The sequence below is a fragment of the Entelurus aequoreus genome, linkage group LG28 (assembly GCF_033978785.1).
Source record: "Entelurus aequoreus isolate RoL-2023_Sb linkage group LG28, RoL_Eaeq_v1.1, whole genome shotgun sequence".
NCBI classification, from domain to species: domain Eukaryota; kingdom Metazoa; phylum Chordata; class Actinopteri; order Syngnathiformes; family Syngnathidae; genus Entelurus; species Entelurus aequoreus.
The window spans coordinates 36,099,405-36,122,048 of NC_084758.1; the positions used below are offsets into that span (position 1 = coordinate 36,099,405).

Genomic DNA, 22,644 nt, shown 5'->3' on the forward strand with positions numbered 1-22,644 from the left:
GCATGCTACATGTTTACACCTTTTATACCCAAATCGGCTTGATATAAGTCCACATATTAGTCCGTATATTCCACTTAACTTGTGTCCTTGCATGTCAAATTGTGACACATATGCTCAAGGTGCTAGCATGGCTGCATTAGCAAGTAGGGCAAAGTTCATTGGACAAATCAAAGATGTTTTTAGAGGACTCCTCACTATACGAACCATTTTTTTGTGTCAGAAATCGTCATAAACGTAATTTATATTTTTGCTAATTCGAATGCATTGTTTCCTGTCATTTGTAATCCAAACACAAGTGTCAGACACAACTATAGTTAGCATGCTGTAGTGTGACACCTGTTGTTGTTTATATCACACTGGCACTGATATCAAAGGTCATTTTGTGTCCTTGTGTTGGTGTTATAGTTCTAACTACATCAACTAAATTATAATCATAATCATCTTTATCGGCCAAGTATGTAACATACGACTACACAGAAACAAGATACACTTGTGGTCATAAGTGTACATCCACTTGTAAAGAACATCATGTCATGGCTGTCTTGAGTTTACAATCATTTCTACAACTCTTATTTGTTGTGATGTAGTGATTGGAGCACATACTTGTTGCTCACAAAAAACATTCATGAAGTTTGCTTCTTTTATGAATTTATTATGGCTCTACTGAAAATGTGGGCAAATGTGCTGGGTCAAAAGTATACATACAGCAATGTTAATATTTGCTTACATGTCCCTTGGCAAGTTTACCTGCAATAAGGCGCTTTTGGTAGCCATCCACAAGCTTCTGCTGGAATTTTTGACCACAAAATTGGTGCAGTTCAGCTAAATTTGTTGGTTTTCTGACATGGACTTGTTTCTTCAGCATTTTCCACGCCTACTGAAATGAATTTTTTCTATTCAAACGGGGATAGATAATCAACAGATTAATCGATTATCAAATTAATCGTTAGTTGCAGCCCTAATATATATATATATATATATATATATATATATATATATATATATATATATTAGGGCTGCAGCTAACGATTAATTTGATAATCGATTAATCTGTCGATTATTACTTCGATTAATCGATTAATAGTCGGATAAAAGAGACAAACTACATTTCTATCCTTTCCAGTATTTTATTGAGAAAAAAAACAGCATACTGGCACCATACTTATTTTGATTATTGTTTCTCAGCTGTTTGTACATGTTGCAGTTTATAAATAAAGATTTATAAAACAAATATTTAAAAAAATAACTTTTTTTTTAAAATAAATACAAAAATTGCCTCTGCGCATAGCATAGATCCAACGAATCGATGACTAAATTAATTGCCAACTATTTTTATAATCGATTTAATCGATTAGTTGTTGCAGCCCTAATACATTTTATTTATATATATATATATATATATATGTATACACACACATATATACATTATATATATATAATGTGTGTGTGTGTGTTTGTGTGTGTGTGTGTGTATATATGTATGTATGTATATATATATATTTATACTGTATGTATATATATATATGTATAAATATATATATGTATATGTAAAGACAAAATTAAGTGTGAGATTTGTATTATAGGTATAAGTATATTAATTTTTAGAAAATTGTTAACTTGTTTTAACTAATAATTACAAATACTGAGAGCCTTTGAGTTTAAATGCATTTTTTAATAAATTGATATGTTTTGTTTTGTTCGTTGATGTTCTTCTTACAATCTGGTCGATAGGCTTTGATGGAAGGTGATTTTTTCTGATTGGTAGTAGATATTTCCGCCACATTATGAATGAGTGCTATTGTATGTGGCAATGAGAGGAAGCTAACGAGGCTGGCTGCCCTCGTTGGAACATTTATCAACAAGCTGTGTTGCCCTGCAGCCCACAGGTGTATCAGGGTGCTGAAGTCAGTCCAAGGAGAGCATGCTTCACCTCAGCTTTACACCACCGTGCACAACAGACCAAGCAGCTCCTCTGTGGCTGCACCTCGCATCACAACACACTACACCATCCACCCCCGGGACAAAGACCCAAGATGGGAAGGTAAGCAGTGCACCATTTTTGAATTGTTTTTATTTTACAAGCAAACTCTCCATGTCAGTGCCTATTAATAGAACAATTTAGACCAGGCTTGACAAAAGCATCAATACTTCTATACCAACAGGCAAAAAATACATCGATACCTGTTTTTTTCAGTATTGTCTGTACCACATACTGTACAACACATTTTCATCAGCGAGCCATGTGAGTCCTTGATGCGTGAGCAACACCAAAAAAAGCCATCTGTCTTTAAAAATGTGAGCCATTGTTTTTCATATATTTACCGTATTTTCCAGACTACAGAGCGCTTAAGCTAATATCAATCAATCAATTAATCAATCATCAATCAATGTTTACTTATATAGCCCTAAATCATGAGTGTCTCAAAGGGCCACAACAACATCCTCGGCTCAGATCCCACATCAGGGCAAGGAAAAACTCAACCAAATGGGACAATGAGAATCCTCAGACCCAAGACCAAGACAAGGCTAAGTCTGACATACCAATACGTGTTTTGATACGCTCTAATAAAATATTATGATCGACGGTATGGAAAGCAGCGCTAAGATCAAGAAGCAGCAACATAGATGACATCCATCGTTAGCAATAGATCATTAGTCATTTTTGCGAGGGCTGTCTCTGTAGAGTGATTTGCCCTAAAACCGGATTGAAAAGGTTCACAGAGATTGTTAGACGCTAAGTGTTCATTTAGCTGCTGTGCAACAATTTTTTCTGGGATTTTCGAAATAAACGGAAGGTGGGACACCGATAGTAGTTTACCATGAGGTCAGGATCGAGGTTAGGTCTTTTGAGCAGAGGATGAATAACCGCTTTTTTGAATGCTAGGGGAACAGTGCCAGAGGAAAGTGATAAGTTTATAATATTTAGCACTGATGGACCTAATATTACAAAAAGCTACTTGATAAGTTTCCCAGGAAGTGGGTCAAGTAAACATGTTGTTTGTTTTATCCCATTTACACGCTGTAATAATTCCTCTGTTATTTCATCAAAAAGAGAGACTATTTTGGAGGGCAGTATCCGTCGTATATACAGTCGTATCTGTGTTAATAGAACCCAATTGTAACTGGGATGCATTGTCTTTAATCTCCTTTCTAATGAGTTAAATTGTATTATTAAATAAATTCATAAAGTCATCTGCCGAGTGGGTGGAGCTACTGGGAGGAGTCCCTTGTTGGATTAGCGATGCTACTGTACTGAACAAATATTTAGAATCGTTTTTGTTGAGGCGGATGAGATTTGAGTAGTATTTAGCTTTAGCTAAGGTAAGCATGCGTTTATAAGTTATTAAACTATCACTCCATGCTTGATGGAAAACCTCAAGTGTAGTCGCGCGCCATTTGCGTTCCAGCTTTCTACATGATAATTTAAGAGCTCTAGTTTCTTCTGTAAACCATGGGGTACACCTTTTAGGGGCCCTTTTTGGCTTTAGCGGTGCTATACTATCAATGGTTTCGCGCAGGGCGTCGTTAAAGTTGTTAGTGAGGTTATCAATAGAGCCCACATCATTTGGGAGTGGTGCCATTACTGAAGGCAGTAGGCCAGCAAGAGTCATCGTTGTGGCAGCATTAATGTTGCGACTGCTATAGCAGTTATTATTATTATTATTATTATTAGCTTGTTGACAATAAGTCAGAACTTCGAATTTTATAAGGTAAGGGTTTGGTGGTAGCGGGGGGGTATTTTGTAGCGTCCCGGAATATTATAATTCCTCCATCTCACCTGGTAGTATACAAATGTGTCCATGAAGCGAGAGGCTGGTCGACTTTCACATCTTTGAGATGGGGAAAAAGACATGAAAAGATATTTCTTGCAGCAACTTCTTTTTAACTTTTCGTGATTGTGATTGAATCTTCAGCTAAGCGTCCTGTCGGTCGGCATCCCAGCGAAAACGGAATTAAGTGTTTGTTTATCATAAAGTTAAAGTACCAATGATTGTCACACACACACTAGGTGTGGCGAAATTGATATCTGCATTTGACCCATCACCCTTGTTCACCCCCTGGGAGGGGAGGGGAGCAGTGAGCAGCAGATGTGGCCGTGCATGGGAATCTTTTTTTTGGTGATTTAACCCGCAATTCCAACCCTTGATGCTGAGTGCAAAGCAGCGAGGTAATGGCTCCCATTTTTAAAGTCTTTGGTATGACTCACGACCTACCGGTCTCAGTGAGGACACTCTAACTACTAGGCCACTGAGCAGCTATGGTTTGATGTGGTTAGTTTGTATATTTAGCACCTAGCAATGCTGCGGATGCTAGTGTCTAGGGCTGCAACTAACAACTAATTTGATAATCGATTAATCTGTTGATTATTACTTTGATTAATCGATTAATAATCGTATAAAAAAGACAAACTACATTTCTATCCTTTCCAGTATTTCATTGGAAAAAAACAGCATACTGGCACCATGTTCTTTCAACTTGCCAAATAAAACAAGGAAAATGTTGCAAAAATGTTTGTTTTTTTATAAAGTGCACCATTGTCATGCACAATAGCAATAATTTTGCTTGGGGGAATTTCAAACCTGGCTACTACCTATTCCAACTAGGGCTGCAACTAACGATTCATTTGATAATCGATTAATCTGTCGATTGTTACTTCGATTAATCGATTAATAATCGGATAAAAGAGACAAACCACATTTCTATCCTTTCCAGTATTTTATTGAAAAAAAAAACCCAGCATAGTGGCACCATGTTGTGGACATTGGGGGTGCAGCATACACCAATAATAACACAGAAATGTAACTCATCAGAACTGAATCAGATATTGTACACGTTTCTGTTGTGAATAATAAAGGATTCATTTTAGGCTGCCTCTGAATAATAGCATGAAATATTCCAGCACCTTCATAACGTTTAGTTATACTAAAGCGTCACTCAAATCTAAATATATTTATATAGCTTTATTGGGCCCGGCTACATTGATCCATTATGAAACCAACCTGAGATATTTCTGTCCATTACGTTTATTTCCAAATTGGTAACCGTGCGTTTTCGCTCTCAAAACGGAGTCAAATGTGCCGGAGACACATTATCAGCAAAGGCATCCCGTTAACGTTACTCACAAAAAAGCTGAACTCATGAATGCCTGTTGCCACTCAAAACAACACAGAAAATGCACTCTCCAAGAAGTTCCTAACAAAAGTTGCTGCTTCGCTTCCTTAAAAAAATCTCCTCGTCGTGATATAAGGCCCTGGGTAATAAAGTTTTTCACATTGTAATCGTTGTTGGCTCTCACAAAGGGCTGCTTGATTAATATTGCTGTTGATGGGGAAGGGATCTGTGGTTCCCAGCGCGACGTCAAGCGATCACGTGACTGGCTTCCTCATTATCTCTCAAAATGGAATCTCTGTGGAATTGATACTATTTTAATCATATCTATTTATCCGCAAACTTTGGAAGTCTTTTAGGGTCATAAATCAGATATACTGTATATGAGAATAGCTTCAATATAGAGGCAACTTGTTTTTCCCACTCTACTGGTACTTCAAACAGCAGTGAGCGAACTCGTTCAAAAGGTGGCGCCATAGCACAAACAATAACACACAATTTAAGTGTCTTTGCACATGTTTAATGAAAAATAAGTTCATTACGGTTGTCAGCGAAGAAAAATCGATAATTTAGCACCGTTTTATAAGCCGCAGGATTCAAAGCGTGTTAAAAATACAGCGGGTTACAGTCGGGAATTTACAGTAATCTGATTATAAGAATTAATCATTTGACAGCCCTAATTTCAATATTAAAGATAAAATCACTATGTGGAGTATCTGTATAATACAAATAAGGCTGAAACGACGCGTCGACGTAGTCGACGTCATCGGTTATGTAAATACGTCGATGCCGTTTTTGTGCGTCGACGCGTCGCATAATTACGTCACACTACCGTCATGGCGGAGCGCAAAGCAGACTGTGCGAGCGAGGGGAAAAACGCACGCCAAAAGTCGTCAAAAGTGGGAGTATTTCAATACACAGCCTAATAATGTTGTTGTATGCACACTGTGTCGAGCGGAAATGGCCTATCATAGCAGCACAACGGCTATGAACGAACATTTGAAAAGAAAACCATCAACCATCAACTAGTCAATCGTCCGCGTTAGCATACGTTGTCATCATTACACAAAAACATGAATGTGTCATTTGTATCTGCTAGGGGTGTAACGGTATGTGTTTTGTATTGAACCGTTTCGGTACGGGGATTTCGGTTCGGTACGGGGGTGTACCGAACGAGTTTCTAAGATAAAGCTAACTTTAGCTGCTATAGTCTTAACAAGTTGCTTTGCTTCTCTGCGTCTGTCTCAGCACGCAGCATTGTCCCACCCACACAACCATCTGATTGGTACACACGCAGCATTGTCCCACCCATACAACCATCTGATTGGTACACACGCAGCATTGTCCCACCCACACAACCATCTGATTGGTACACACGCAGCATTGTCCCACCCACACAACCATCTGATTGGTACACACGAAGCATTATCAGCCAATCAGCAGTGCGTATTCAGAGCGCATGTAGTCAGCGCTTCAGCGTGGAGCAGATAGGTGTTTAGCAGGTGAGCATCAGGCAGCGGACTCTCCCCAAATGATAATAAACACCTCCCAGTCAACTACTACTAACATCACTATGAGCCCGTTGACCTTCTAGAAACTTAAACTGCAGCTCAGCTCACTCGCAATCCTGGCTTGAGGTGAAGGCTAATTAGCTCTCAGTTCCAGCCACATCGACCCCTTCTGAGCGCCTATTTTCAGCTGCTGGGAATATTGTAAACAAGAAAAGAAAGCAAAGCATGTAGACATGCTAACCTTTCTTCATTACAACTGTTAGTCACTCACTGGAATGAGTAGAATTGGTTATTGTGTACTGTGTTGGACTGGATGTTTATTTTGCACATTTTAAAAGCAATACTTAATGTTTACAGTGCTCCAGAATATTTAGATTGGCACTTTTTTGTATTGGATGTTTATCTTTATTTTTGCACATTTTAGCAAATAAGCAATACTTTCACTTTTGTTGAAATGTTTACACTGTTGTTACAGAATATTTCGTTTTGCACTTTTTTGTATTGGATGTTTATCTTTATTTTTGCACATTTTAAAGCAAAATAAGCAATACTTTTACTTTTGAAATGCTTATACTATTGCAGAATATTAAGATTTGCACTGGATGTTTACTTTTATATTTGCACATTAAAAAGCAAATAAGCTACTTTTAATTTTGTTAAATGTTAAAAGTTTTAAATGTTTACATTGTTACAGAATATTTTGTCATGTTGTTGTCAATGTTGACTGAGTGGCCATACTTTTTTTTTTTGTAAATAAAAGCCATGCCTTTTGAAAAAACTGGCCTACTTTTATTTTTTCATCTTCATTTTAAATAAAATAAAATAAAAAATAATCGGTAAAAGGAAAAATAATCTATAGATGAATCGAAAAAATAATCTATAGATTAACCGATTAATCGAAAAAATAATCTATAGATTAATCGATAGAAAAATAATCGTTAGCTGCAGCCTTAAATACAAATATATTTTTATGATTGTGTATAATAAAATAATTAGATATTTCCTATACAAATAAATAAACAAATGTATCCATAAAGTATGTAAAGCTATATATATCAGGAAGACTTAGGAAGGTCTTGCCTGCAAGGTGGTATTTAATTATTTAATGGATGCCAGCGGCTGAATTCAATTTATGAAGAAACTTTAACAAGCTTTGACTGAATCAGAATTGAACAACAAGACTTTCCTGTGCGTCATTCTTCTTTCTGCCCCGCTGACCACGCTGCCGTTCTGTCCTCAGGAGTGGAAATGGAGAGGTTTGCCGACGAGGCGGACGTGGTCATAGTGGGCGGGGGTCCCGCGGGTCTTTCGGCGGCTATTCGTCTGAAGCAGCTGGCCGCCGAGCAGGAGAAGGACCTGCGAGTGTGCCTGGTGGAGAAGGCCTCTCAGATAGGGGCGCACACGCTGTCGGGCGCCTGCCTGGAGCCCAGCGCGCTTCACGAACTCTTCCCCGACTGGAAGGAGCGAGGGGTGAGTCACAAGAACCTGCTGAGCTGCAATCGGCGGAAAAGCCTTCTTCTGTTTTCATAAAGTTGTGATTATATTTTCCTCAGATTGTTGAACGGCTTCCTGCTGCACATACATAAAGATGTACATTATCACAAACATAAATATATACATGATCACAAACAAATATGTACATTATCAGATACATAAAGATATACATTATCACAAACATAAATATACACATGATCACAAACAAATATGTACATTATCAGATACATAAAGATATACATTATCACAAACATAAATATATACATGATCACAAAAAAATATGTACATTATCAGATACATAAATATACTGTATATACATTATCACAAACATAAAAATATACATGATCACAAACATAAATATATACATGATCACAATCATAAATATTTACATGATCAAGATATACATAATAACAAACATAAATATATACATTATCACATCCATAAAAATATACATTATTACAAACACAGCATGCCTGGAGAAATACATTGTGGTCGTCCAACACCATGTTTTATTTTTGTAGTTGTTTTGGAGTTAATGTTCCAGTCTACATTACACTTTTTAGTGGCCATGTCCTCTAAATCAGGGGTCTTCAAAGTTTTCTAGGCCAAGTACCCTCAAACTGACGAAGAGGTGTAGCAGGGACCCCCTACTGTTACTGTATATCCTGTGTAAAACAGTTGTTTAAATGAAACTGGTCCCAAAGGTACCTTGTTATTGTGCAATACTAAGATATTCAAATTATACATATGATTATATAGTGTCATTATAGCTAACTGCCAATTAGCATGCTAATTGCTATTTGGTACATGGTGTAGTGATAAGTGTGACCAGTCGATGGCAGTCACACATAAGAGATGCGTGTAGACTGCAATATGTATGGAATAATTTTGGTTGTGCTTACTGACCTCAAAGCTATTTTATTTGGTACATGGTGTAATGATAAATGTGACCTGTAGATGGCAGTCACACATAAGAGATAGGTGTAGACTGCAATATGACTCAAGTAAACAACACCAACATTGTACATGTTCCATTGAGAATATATAACATTACACACGGCGCTCCAAAATCTATCAAAATGTTTTAGTATGACTTTGGTAAGCTATGAAGCCACACCACTTGATGGATTGTACTGTGCTTCAACATAGGAGTATTATTATGCTGTGTGTATAAGGTAAGACATTATCTGGTGTTTTGTTTCGCAATATGCGAAAGCAACTTTTCTTACCTTCTGGTACCTGCTGATCTGTATTTGGGATCTGCATAAGTCCTGAAAATGTGCGTGCGTCCGCCTTTGTAGTCCGTGACGACACCGTAGTGGATAAGCTTCTTCTTTGTCTCTATCTTCTTGTTATGTGACATTCATCCTCCACTGTTGCCATTTCTAATATAAAGTAGTGTAAAGTTCTTACTTATATCTGTCAGTGAACTCACCATGAAAGCACTAAAACATACCGGTGTAGTGACTTTTACATTATTCACCCAAGGAACTTTAGTTATTAGAGAGTTCCGGTCGGACGGTTTTTCACGGGACACATTTGTAGTGAGGTGGGATGATGTTGCAAATGTGCTCTGTATCCACTATAAACGATGCCTTCTGTCTCTCAAGGCCCCTCTTAACACGTCAGTGACCGAGGATGTCTTCAGCATCTTGACAGAGAAGCACAGGATTCCGGTCCCCATGTTGCCAGGTACAAAAATGTCATTTGATGGCAAAAACGATGATTGAATACTGCAGCGGTGTTATTGCTCTGATGTCAAATAACTCGCATGTAACTTTGGGGTGTTTATTTCCTCCGGGAGACAGGAGGGTCAAAGAAGTGATGAAGTTATTGGTGTGGAAGAACAACATCAACTTTTTGACTAAAATGTCACAGTTTGCACCACCAAGCTAGCGTTCCTAAAGGTTAGTTAGCAACTTCACTGCATGTCAACGCAGGAAAAACAGTCTAAAGAAAATTAACCAGTTCGTGTTTTGTTTTTTTAATATAAATGATAGTTCACCACATTGCACTTCAAAGTCATGTGCATTTTCTCATTTTGATTATTTTTAAAGCATATTTTGTGGATTTTTAGCCTAAATGAAGCAATTTAAGCATAACAATGGCTAAATGAACTAACTACAGTAGTATTGGCACACTAGATGAGACCAAACCAATCAGAGCCTGCTTTTCAGTATCGTAGCCACTGATTGGCTTAGCCGCAGGCTGCATCCAGTTATAAATAAAGGATAAATGGGTTATACTTGTATAGCGCTTTTCTACTTTCAAGGTACTCCTTTGACAGTTCTGCCTTTACGGGTGCAAAAATGACTATGTGGGTGTTATTTCATGATGTAAAAAATGTATTTAGAAGGTTTGTTATGCTAGAGCTATGAAAATGTTACATTAATTTAGCACGGTCAGACCAATTAATTGTAATAAACAAAGGTTTACTGTAGTTGTAAGTAGGGCTGAAAACTGTATCACGATATGAGTCTTTTATATCGGATGATATCCATAATTATTGATATTTTTATGACCTACGGAAAATAAGGAGCAGGAGAAAATGTATGAAATGTAAGTATTTTTATTTAAAACGTGATTATAATCATTTCTGCTATCAGGGCAGAAAGGAAATGTCAACACAAGCGAGGACAACACTCAAACAATGTCAACAAAATGGTAAAATCACATTGAACACGAAACAATAAACTCTTAAAATGAAGGTGCAAAAATAAAGAATATGTAAAAAATGCTTAATAAAGTGTAATACAATAGTGCAAAGTGTGAAAATGTAAACATAGAAAGCTGAGAAGATCCATTTTCTGCAGGTTTAGTGCCAGGAAGTTACAGCTGTGCTCTAAAGGGTGAGCACAGCTAAGGTGGTGTGGTATTAGCGGTCTTGGTGGCATCATTTCCAGACCACATTGGTCTGACTACGGTCCCTTTAAAAAAATAAAATTAAAATAAAATTAAAAAATCCAAAACAGTGCCATACTGTCCATGTGACTTTTTCTCTTCTATCCACAATGTCTTCATTTGGACTTTCTTTTCTCACTCCATGCGAAGAATCAACCGCCAGACCACCACACTTGATAGTTGATACTGTCACCTGATTGGCTGTGAGCGTGTCACTCCCACTGATCAGTGATCACTTCCTTACCAGAGAGTGAGTGCCTTTGTTCATGCAACCAACCTTGCTTCCATACTGCCACTTTCCCACCCACCAAGAAGAAAATAAAATAGTATGTTTTATCAAACGCATTTTTTATTGATATCAATTATTTGTCTATTACGATATATATTGATATCATTATGTCGCCCAGCCCTAGTTGTAATTTACTGAAGAATACAACTTTTTGGGAAATACAATACATCCTTTAACATTTTTGTATTTGACTCGTTATTTCCACATGAATGTTTTTGTTTCATGAATAAGCTTGTATTACAATTAAAAGCAGACATGATTATGTGTTTTTTTTGCTTGAAATGTAGAAAAGAGATTGTTAAAATGCTTACATTGCACTAGTGTTGTACGGTATACCGGTACTAGTATAGTATGCGGTACTAATGAATCAACAATGGTACTATAATCTGTAGTAAAAGTACCGGTTCCCAACAGGCATGACGGCGCGTTGTGACATTGCTGGTTTTAGTAGCAGAGGAGCATGTTCGGCAGTGCACACACACAGAGTACTTACAAGCAGACACAGTGTGTAGACAGAAAAAGGACAATGGACGCATGTCTAGAAGTAAAGATAAAGGTGAAGTTATAACACTGAAACACCCTCAGGAAGAGCTGCTTTAACACATGGCTAGCTAGTTAGCAGCTAACATCCATGCACAATGTTTTAGCTACTTCTAAATCACTAATCCTTGCCTCCATGGCGAGAAATAAAGTATGTATCTTACAAGTATCGTCATCACTGGAGGACGAGGAATAGCTGAACATGCTTCACTACACACTGTAGCTCACGGGCGTCACCGCCAAAAAAAGCTAGCGCGCCCCATTGTAAACAGATGCCATGGGAGGATCTCCACCTGACATCCACTGTAATGATACCAAGTACAATAGCGTATCTAGTCGATACTACTATAATTACATTGATATTTTTTTTATCATCACAAAATCTTTTTTCCTTTTTTTAAAATTCATATTATGTTTATAAAGTCAGTAAATACGTCCCTGGACACATGAGGACTTTGAATATGACCAATGTATGATCCTGTAACTACTTGGTATCGGGTCGATACTTACATTTGTGGTATCATCCAAAACTAATGTCAAGTATCAAACAACAGAAGAATTTATTACATTTTAACAGAAGTGTAGATAGAACATGTTAAAACTAAAAATAAGCAGATATTAATAGTAAATGAACAAGTGGATTAATAATCAATTTTTACAGTTTGTCCCTCATAATGTGTACAAAATAATAGGTGTATAAATGACACAATATGTTACTGCATACGTCAGCAGACTTTGTTTGTTTACTTACTACTAAAAGACAAGTTGTCTAGTATGTTCACTATTTTATTGAAGGACTAAATTGCAATAATAAACATATGTTTCGTGTACACTAACATTTTTTGGGTAAAATAATAAAGCTAATGATGACATTGTTTGTGGTCCCCTTTGTTTAGAAAAGTATCAAAATACTTGTTGGTACCCGACCCTGTAGGGACAACCCTACATTGCAGAAACATTCACCGTAAAGAATGTATTACCATCCATCCATCCTAACTTTGTGTTTGTACAGTACTTGACAAATCATGTACATTTATTTGTTAAAGACTTGGGGACAAAGTAACAACCCGAGTCATACCAAAGACTATAAAAATGGGAGCCATTACCTCCCTGCTTGGCACTCCGCATCAAGGGTTGGAATTGGGGGTTAAATCACCAAAAATGATTCCCGGGCATGGCCACCTCTGCTGCTCACTGCTCCCCTCACCTCCCAGGGGGTGATCAAGGGTGATGGGTCAAATGCAGAGGATAATTTTGCCACATCTCGTGTGTGTGTGACTATCATTGCTACTTTAACTTTAACTTAACTCTTGAAGGATTTCATAAGACTGAATCACCAGCACCTCTGCTGGCTGCAGCCGAGTACTGCGCTCCGTGACGATGTCTGTGCCGTGTGCTCCAGGTCTGCCCATGAGGAACCACGGCAACTACATCGTGAGGCTAGGCAACTTTGTGCGCTGGCTGGGCGAGCAGGCCGAGGAGCTGGGGGTGGAGTTGTATCCCGGCTACGCTGCTTCTGAGGTTTCTATTTGCCTTTTACACCACACAAGTCATGTTACCAGTAAACATGTCAGCCCTGGTAATAACCCTCAACTTGAAGAAAAATGTTAATGATTGTTTTGGCACTTTTTCCTTAGCAGTGTTTCTAAAATCATGACATTTAAATTCAGATACTACTTGCGCGTTTATCCATAGGATTTTTGTGAAGGAAGGCTTTTTCATTTGAGTTTTGGTGGCAGCTGTCAGCCATCATGTAATGTGCCGCCTACAGGACTCTGCTTGAATAAACATTTTTTAAAGGCCTACTGAAATTAATTTTTTTTATTTAAACGGGGATAGCAGATCCATTCTATGTGTCATACTTGATCATTTTGCAATATTGCCATATTTTTGCTGAAAGGATTTAGTAGAGAACATCGGCGATAAAGTTTGCAACTTTTGGTCGCTGATAAAAAAAGCCTTGCCTGTAGCGGAAGTAGCGTGACGTCACAGGTTGAAAGGCTCCTCACATTTGCACATTGTTTACACCAGCAGCGAGAGCGATTTGGACCGAGAAAGCGACGATTACCCCATTAATTTGAGCCAGGATGAAAGATTTGTGGATGAGGTACGTGAGAGTGAAGGACTAGAGTGCAGTGCAGGACGTATCTTTTTTCGCTCTGACCGTAACTTAGGTACAAGCTGGCTCATTGGATTCCACACTCTCTCCTTTTTCTATTGTGGATCACGGATTTGTATTTTAAACCACCTGGGATACTATATCCTCTTGAAAATGAGAGTCCAGAACATGAAATGGACATTCACAGTGACTTTTAGCTCCACGACAATACATCGGTGAAGCACTTTAGCTACGGAGCTAACGTGATAGCATTGTGCTTAAATGCAGATAGAAACAAAAGAAATAAGCCCCTGACTGGAAGGATAGACAGAAGATCAACAATACTACTATCAGGAGACACCCAACCAAACACTGGACATGTAACCACACGGCTAATGCTGTGCCGCCTGGCGAAGCCTAGCAATGCTATTGCTAACGACGCCATTGAAGCTAACTTAGCTACGGGACCTCGTCAGAGCTATGATAAAAAACACTAGCTCTCCACCTACGCCAGCCCTCATCTGCTCATCAACACCCGTGCTCACCTGCGTTCCAGCGATCGACGGCGCGACGAAAGACTTCACCCGATCATCGATGCGGTCGGCGACTAGCGTCGGATAGCGTGTCTGCTATCCAAGTCAAAGTCCTCCTGGTTGTGTTGCTGCAGCCAGCCGCTAATACACCGATCCCACCTACAACTTTCTTCTTTGCAGTCTTCATTGTTCATTAAACAAATTGCAAAAGATTCCCCAACACAGATGTCCAGAATACTGTGGAATTTTGGGATGAAAACAGAGCTGTTTGTATTGGATACAATGTGTCCCAATACTTCCACTTCAACCATTGACGTCACGCGCATACGTCATCATATATAGACCTTTTCAACCGGATATTTCCCGGGAAATTTAAGAAGGCACTTTATAAGTTAACCCGGCCGTATTGGCATGTGTTGCAATGTTAAGATGTCATCATTGATATATAAACTATCAGACTGCGTGGTCGCTAGTAGTGGCTTTCAGTAGGACTTTAAAGATCTAAGAAAATGATTTGGGAATGTCCGGCGGGTGTGTGTAGTCTCTCCTATTGCTATTGTACCATTTTTCAGCTATAGTTACAACGGGCCGCATGTGGCCCCCGGGCCTTCATTTGCCCAGGTCTGATTTACAGTGATTTGTATACCAAATTGTTCATTTTTACAGTGAAGTCTATGGCTTTTTCTTTGAGAGTGCCCATCCATCCATTTTTCTACCGCTTGCGAGTTTTGTCCAGTGAGCTGCCAGTTTTACACTGGCTGTCATTTTTGACTGCAAAATTCTGGCTACTTTTTTTTTTACTCACAACATCCATGTTCCTTGTTTTTACAGTAAATGGGAAAATGGCACCACTGATCATTTTACAGTACATCTCAGGGACCGAGCTGCCGTTCTTTTTACTGTAAGATCTTTTTGGTAGTGTAGCCTTGCAGACATGCCATCAATGATCAATGAATGTGTTATATCAATCATTTTAGGCAGTCCTGTTATAGTAACACATTAGCTGCTAGGCCAGGGGTTGGCAACCCAAAATGTTGAAATAACCATATTGGACCAAAAATATCTGGGGCTGCAAAAAAATAAAAGTCTTATATAAGTGTTATAATGAAGACAACACATGATGTAAGTGTCTATATTAGTTATATTAGCCTACTATCAAAATGACTTTAAAAGTCTTATAAAAGTGTTATAATGAAGACAACACATGATGTAAGTGTCTATATTAGTTATATTAGCCTACTATCAAAATGACTTTAAAAGTCTTATATAAGTGTTATAATGAAGACAACACATGATGTAAGTGTCTATATTAGTTATATTAGCCTACTATCAAAATGACTTTAAAAGTCTTATATAAGTGTTATAATGAAGACAACACATGATGTAAGTGTCTATATTAGCTATATTAGCCTACTATCAAAATGACTTTAAAAGTCTTATATAAGTGTTATAATGAAGACAACACATGATGTAAGTGTCTATATTAGCTATATTAGCCTACTATCAAAATGACTTTAAAAGTCTTATATAAGTGTTATAATGAAGACAACACATGATGTAAGTGTCTATATTAGTTATATTAACCTACTATCAAAATGACTTTAAAAGTCTTATATAAGTGTTATAATGAAGACAACACATGATGTAAGTGTCTATATTAGCTATATTAACCTACTATCAAAATGACTATTTGTCGCAAGCTGACACAAATCGTGTTGATAGAAATGTTGAAATGTAAAATGTATTCTACACATTTTTACAACATTAGTTAAACTTCTCAAAAGGTGAGATAACTCCTTTAAATGACTGTCTTAGAATTGCTGAAGGTATAGATGTTTGTGTCAGAGTTAAAGGTAACAGCACGCTGTCTTCTTCTAATGGATTTATTACAATCTTTGCAAGCTGGGTTACGTTTGCTGTGGTCTGGAACAACATGGCACACAATCAGAAATGCAGCCAATATTACATGTGACATGCAAATATAAATTAAACACACAGAGGACATAAGTAAAGGGAATGAAATGAGCTCAAATATAGCTACAAGTGAGGCATAATGATGCAATATATACATATAGCTAACCTAAATAGCATGTTAGCATCGATTAGCTTGCAGGTTGCATCGATTGTTTTCCCCATCTTCTTCTATTTTCACACATTTTTGAAAACGCTCCAAGGAGCCACTAGGGCGGTGCTAAAGAGCTCTCTCGAGCCGCAGGTTGCAGACCCCCATGCTAGGCTAATGGAAAACAACACACATGTTTTTTCCCCCTGAAGGTTTTGTTCCATGAGGACGGGAGTGTCAAAGGAATCGCCACCAACGACGTAGGCATCGCCAAAGACGGCTCACCCAAGGTACGCTCCATCACATATTGCTGTGGCAATAAAGTGGGCCCTGGCAGTGTTTTAGTCTGCGCTGTGTGGTCAGGACGTGTTTGAGAGGGGCATGGAGCTCCACGCTAAAGTCACCTTGTTTGGAGAAGGCTGTCACGGACATTTGGCCAAGCAGCTCTACAAGCACTTCCACTTGCGTGACAACTGCGAGCCGCAGACGTACGCCATCGGCCTGAAGGAGGTAACCTTAATGACGTCTGCATGCTTTATGAGCATCTATCTGATTGTCTTAATGAACTTGACTGCATTGGTAGTTGTGGACCATCGATGAGAAGAAGTGGCGACCCGGCCGAGTGGAGCACTCAGTGGGCTGGCCTCTCAACAGGAACACGTACGGGGGGTCCTTCCTCTACCACCTCAATGAAGGAGAACCTCTGGTGGCCCTGGGCTTTGTGGTGAGTTTCTCTTTGTGTACGTGTTGGACAACGTGCAAGGCAAGGGACAAAAACAAAGGCTTTAGTAGTAGTTTTTAGTTTTGTTTTCATCAAATAATTGTACCATATTTTTCCGACTATAGAGCACACCGGTATATAAGCCACACCCACTCCATTTTAGAGGAAAAACATAATGTTCCCTGTATTAGCCGCACCGGACTATAAGACGCAGACACACTATATTGCCGAAAGTATTTGTCCACCCATCCAAATGATGAGAATCACTAATCACTTGGCCCAGCCACAGGTGTATCAAATCAGGCACTTAGGCATGGACACTGTTTCTACAAACATTAGTGAAAGAATGCGCCGCTTTCAGTGATTTCCAGCGTGGAGCTGTCATAGGATGCCACCTGTGCAACAAATCCTGTCCTGAAATGTCCTCTCTCCTAAATATTCCAAAGTCAACTGTCGGCTTTACTTTAGGAAAATGGAAGAGTTTGGGAACAACAGCAAGTCAGCCACCAAGTGGTAGGCCAGGTGAACTGACAGAGAGGTCAGCATAGTGCAAAGTGGTAGGCCAGGTAAACTGCCAGAGAGGTCAGCATAGTGCAAAGTGGTAGGCCAGGTAAACTGCCAGAGAGGTCAGCATAGTGCAAAGACTTTCTGCACAGTCACTTGCTACAGAGCTCCAAAATTCATGTCACCTTCCCATTAGCCCACGTACAGTACGCAGAGAGCTTCATGGAATGGGTTTCCATGGCCGAACAGCTGCATCTAAGTCATACATCACCAAGTCCAATGCAAAGCGTGGGATGCAGTGGTGTAAAGCACATCACCACTGGACTCTAGAGCAGTGGAGATGTGTTCTCTGGACTGATGAATCACACTTTTACATCTGGCAATCTGATGGACCAGTCTGGGTTTGGAGGTTGCCAGAAGAACGCTACATTTTGGACTACATTGTGCAGAGTGTGAAATTATGGTGTGGGGTTGTTTTTCAGGAGTTGGGCTTGGTCCCTTAGTTCCAGTGAAATTAACTTTGAATGCTCCAGGATACCAAAACATTTTGGACAATTCCATGCTCCCAACCTTGTGGTAACAGTTTGGAGCAGGCCTCTTCCTCTTCCAACATGACTGTGCACCAGTGCACAAAGCAAGGACCATAAAGACATGGATGACAGAGTCTGGTGTGGATGAACTTGACTGGCCTGCACAGAGTCCTGACCTGAACCCGATAGAACACCTTTGGGATGAATTAGAAGGGAGACTGAGAGCCAGGCCTTCTCCACCAACATCAGTGTGTGACCTCACCAATGCGCTTATGGAAGAATGGTGGATGTCAAGTTCCACTTATTGACTCCGTAAAGGACACCAGGACAACTCGGATTTCCAATTGATCAACTTTATTTATCCAACTTTTTGGCTTTGTTGGTTTCTTTTCTGTTGATCTTCATTCAATCAGGTTGTTAACCTTCGAACACAAGTGTTAACAATGGAAAAACAATATATGTACAGGTATTTACAAAAAGGTTCAAATTCAACTGACTCAAACAGGTATTATTTTTAAAGTTAAATTTGCAAACTTTTAAATACCATTGTTTAAACTTTTAAATTATCTAACATTACTTTTCAAAAGGACTCTAGACACTTAGATTAAATGCATGTGAATGCACTGTCAAATTAACCAGTTTCAGTAAAATGAAACAAGTAAATCAGAAAAGTAGTTTTAGTCACTTTAAAGAAGTCAAAATTAATTGATCATTTAATTTAATCAATCAATCGTTTAATTACTTAATCGTTCACTCAATTAATCATTTAACTAATCATGCAATTAAGTAATCAATCATGTAAATTCATTACCATGATGGAACTGAGTAAATCCACCAAACGGAGTAAAGGTAAGTAAAAGGTAAGTATAATTAGCTTAATTAATAAGGTAGCTTAATTAGTAAGGTAAGTATAAAGGTAAGTATAATTAGCTTAACTTTAAGCAAAAGTTTTAACATTTTTATCCTTCAACTTTGCTTTTATCTTTATTACTTTTAACTTTGAACCATAATCTTTGACTTTTTATCCCTTTAAATTGAGCTTATTTAACAATTCAATTAACTCAAGCTTTTTAATTATCAAACAGTAAGAAAATACCCAGATGCAATCAATGCTCAAGGTTGGAGTAAATTTGCTGTGGTTCAAACTAAAAACAATTTAAGACAGGTAAGTAAACCAACATGTCAAGGTGAGTTTTAACAAATAAGCATTTCAGCATATTGCAAAGTGGGTATATTCACCGACCATTGGTGTGTTGGAAGTCTTTTAAAGATGGATCTTGTAGATTTTTGCGTCTTGCCGCTCTGCTTGCTTGCATGAAATGAGACAGCACCACCATTCCTTAACAGCTGCCTTGAATCAGCCAATTGGTGGCCATCTTGACCTTGGTGTTCTGGGAAATGTAGTTCTTTCTGGTACTTCACCAAGGAGTAAGATTAAGGAGGAGACAGCTCCTTACTTCCAGGGCAGGGACACTTCATTCACACTGAGTTTCAACTCCACACCTCCCACTTGGCCCTCATGGTTTTCAAAACCCAATGGGGTCACACAGGTCATTCTTTCCTTTGTTCTTCAATGGGAATTAGAATGATGAGGCGTCTGACATCCCTATGCAGGATTGTTGCTGGGATTTGATGTCTGAGCCTCTTGGTTTTCGTGGTCGGTTTTTCTTTGTCGCTTGTCTTCTTGATGGGGACAGGATAGCTGGGAAAGGTCCTCACAAGCACGTCTCTTACGATGCCTTTGCTGTCCGTATTGGCTCTGACTACTCTGGCCAGCTTGTACTGTCCTCTCAGGGCATTTTGGTCAGCCAACCAGACCACATCTCCGACAGAAACATTTCGCTCTTTGGTGTGCCATTTGTTTCTTATGAAGAGGTTGGGTCCAGCTAGTTGGCTCCATTTCTTCCAGAATTTGGTGACTTCAGCTTGAATTACTTGCAGTCTTTTATAAGGATAGCGATCAAACTGGAAGTCTCCAGGATCTCCCTTAGGGTTGGCACGCCCTAGGAGCAGAGAGTTCGGGGTGATGTATTCCACACAGTCTTCCCTGCTTTGAGTTCTTGCATCGATTGGTCGCTCATTTGCAAGGTTGGCAGCCATGTAGAGGAAGGTTTGAAATTCACCCCAGGTGAAGACACCATCTCCGCCGACATTGGTCAGGGCCCGTTTGACCACTCTGACAGCCGCTTCTGCAGCACCATTTCTGTGGGGAGAATCCGCAGGGTGGATCTTCCAGGACCATTCTGTTCCATGGTTGGCAGCCATGTCTTCGACTTGAGACTTGTCCAGTCGGTCAAGGAATGTGTACAGCTGTTCCAGAGCAGGTTTGGCGCCCACAAAATTTGTGCCGGGGTCTGACCAGAGCTTCCTGGGATGTCCTCTGAGTGACGTGAACCTCTGATAGGCGAGGAGGAAGCCTTGGGATGACTGGTCACTCACTAGTTCAGTGTGTATGGCACGGGAGGCCATGCAACTGAAGACGATTCCCCACACTTTCAGTCTGGTTCTTTTCTTGACTTCATCCTTCACTTCATAAGGGCCGAATAGGTCCATGGTTGTGAATTCAAAAGGAGCAGCTGGGGTGGTTCGCTCTGGAGGTAAGTCTGCCATGATTTGTTGACACTTCCTTGCTCTGTTCTTTCTGCAAACTATGCAGCTGTCAACTACTTTCTTGGCAATTCTTCGGCCCTTTATTATCCACGCTGTCTTCCTCATCCGTAGAAGGGTTCCTGCTACCCCCTCGTGGTTAGCGTCATGGGATTCTTGTGCCAGCAATGTTGACACCCATGCTTCAAATGGCAAGACTGGCACGGCTGTCTCATCTTCGTTAAATATCTGGATCCTCCCTGCACAAACGAGGAGTCCAGTTTTCACATCTTTGAATACTGCCAATCTGCTCAGAGTAGTGACTGGGAATGTTACACCTTCTTGAGCTGCGAGGAAGACGTCTTCACGTGCACCTTCTAGTTCAGTGCCAGCCAATCCAGCCTGCTTGGGTGTTGCCTCCCACTTTGGTTGTCCTGGGTTCGACCTCCTCTTCAGCCACTGCTCGGCAGCTCGTCGTGTCCAGGCAACAACTCTGATCAGTTTTGTCAGGCTACTGAACCTTTTTACATCCACAAGATGTTTCACCCAGCTAGTGGGTTTTCTTCTTGGCATAATAGGTTTCGATTCTTCACAGGGACTTTCCTTTTCCGGAGTGGCCAGTGGGTCTTCTTTTTGCCGACTCATCTTAGCTTGAGCTCTGGTCAGTGCAGCAGAGAATGCCTTTCTTTGAAGCTTGTTTACACTCTCCCTGGCCTGGGCTGCAACTTCTCCAGCTGACTGAATAGGCCACTCCTCCACTGGCCACTTCAGGAACTCTGGTCCGTTTTGCCATGTGGATTCCTCATTTAAGTCTTTGGGATTGCCTCCTCTTGTTATTAAGTCAGCAATGTTCAGATCTCCTCTGGTCCACCACCAGTCTTGCACTGGCCCGGACATCTGGATTTCGCCCACTCTGTTGGCGAAGAAGGTTTGGTATCCGTATGATTCTCGTTGGATGGCCCCGAGGACTGTTTGACTGTCCAGTAGGTGGAACCATTTCTCAATCTTCATACGGGCATGTTTCTCCACGTACTTCCGAATTCTGGCAGCAAAGACTGCGCCACAGATTTCTGCTTTTACAGCATCTCCCTTTTGGTCCAGGGGTGTCAGTTTGGCCTTTGCTTCCACGAATCGAACTTCAGTTCCGTGACTTGTCTCCCATCTGACGTACATCACAGCACCATAGGTTTTGTCACTTCCGTCAGAAAATGTGATGCCGTAGGGTTTCCCTTTCCAGTCGGGCGGTGTGAGGCTCCTGTGGAATTTCACCTGTCCAAGCTGGGCATATTCCTCGAAGAGCTGTATGGCTTCTTCCCTGAGTCTTTCTGAAAGAGGTTGATCCCAGGTTTCTTGGGCCAGCTTGCCACCCCCTCCTTCTTGGAATGCTTTACGGACGAGAATTGCTCCCTTCTGCTTGACCGGTGCAACTAGGCCGATTGGGTCGTACAGTGCAGCAACTTGGCTTAGGAGAGCTCTCCTCGTCAGTGGGTTAGGCGTTTCAGCTCTCACCTCCTCTTCAAGAAGATCTTTGCCAACTCTCATCTTTTTCTTCCTATTGGAAAAGTTAACCGCCGTCAGCATGTACAGTTTGTCTTTGTCCACCTGGTAGCCGATGCCCAGGGCTTTGTTCTCTCCTTCTCTTATTTGGTTTGGAAGAATCAAGGTGTTTCCTTGCTCTGGCTTTAGGACATCCGCTTCAGTTTCTTTCCTCCCACTTTGCCCTGACCTGACCCATGGTTTGAGGAAGAAGCCTCCAGCCTTTAGGA

General features: G+C 40.0%; 1 protein-coding gene across 1 annotated transcript in view; it reads left to right on the forward strand.

Moving 5' to 3' along the window:
- etfdh (electron transfer flavoprotein dehydrogenase) overlaps nt 1-22,644 on the forward strand; it is a 38,780-nt gene that overhangs the window by 252 nt on the left and 15,884 nt on the right. The window contains exons 2-8 of the mRNA XM_062039966.1: nt 1,880-2,041; nt 7,861-8,090; nt 9,725-9,806; nt 13,247-13,365; nt 16,750-16,827; nt 16,901-17,047; nt 17,121-17,261. Of these exons, the coding sequence (XP_061895950.1) occupies nt 1,880-2,041; nt 7,861-8,090; nt 9,725-9,806; nt 13,247-13,365; nt 16,750-16,827; nt 16,901-17,047; nt 17,121-17,261 (959 nt within the window). The remainder of the gene's footprint in view (nt 1-1,879; nt 2,042-7,860; nt 8,091-9,724; nt 9,807-13,246; nt 13,366-16,749; nt 16,828-16,900; nt 17,048-17,120; nt 17,262-22,644) is intronic.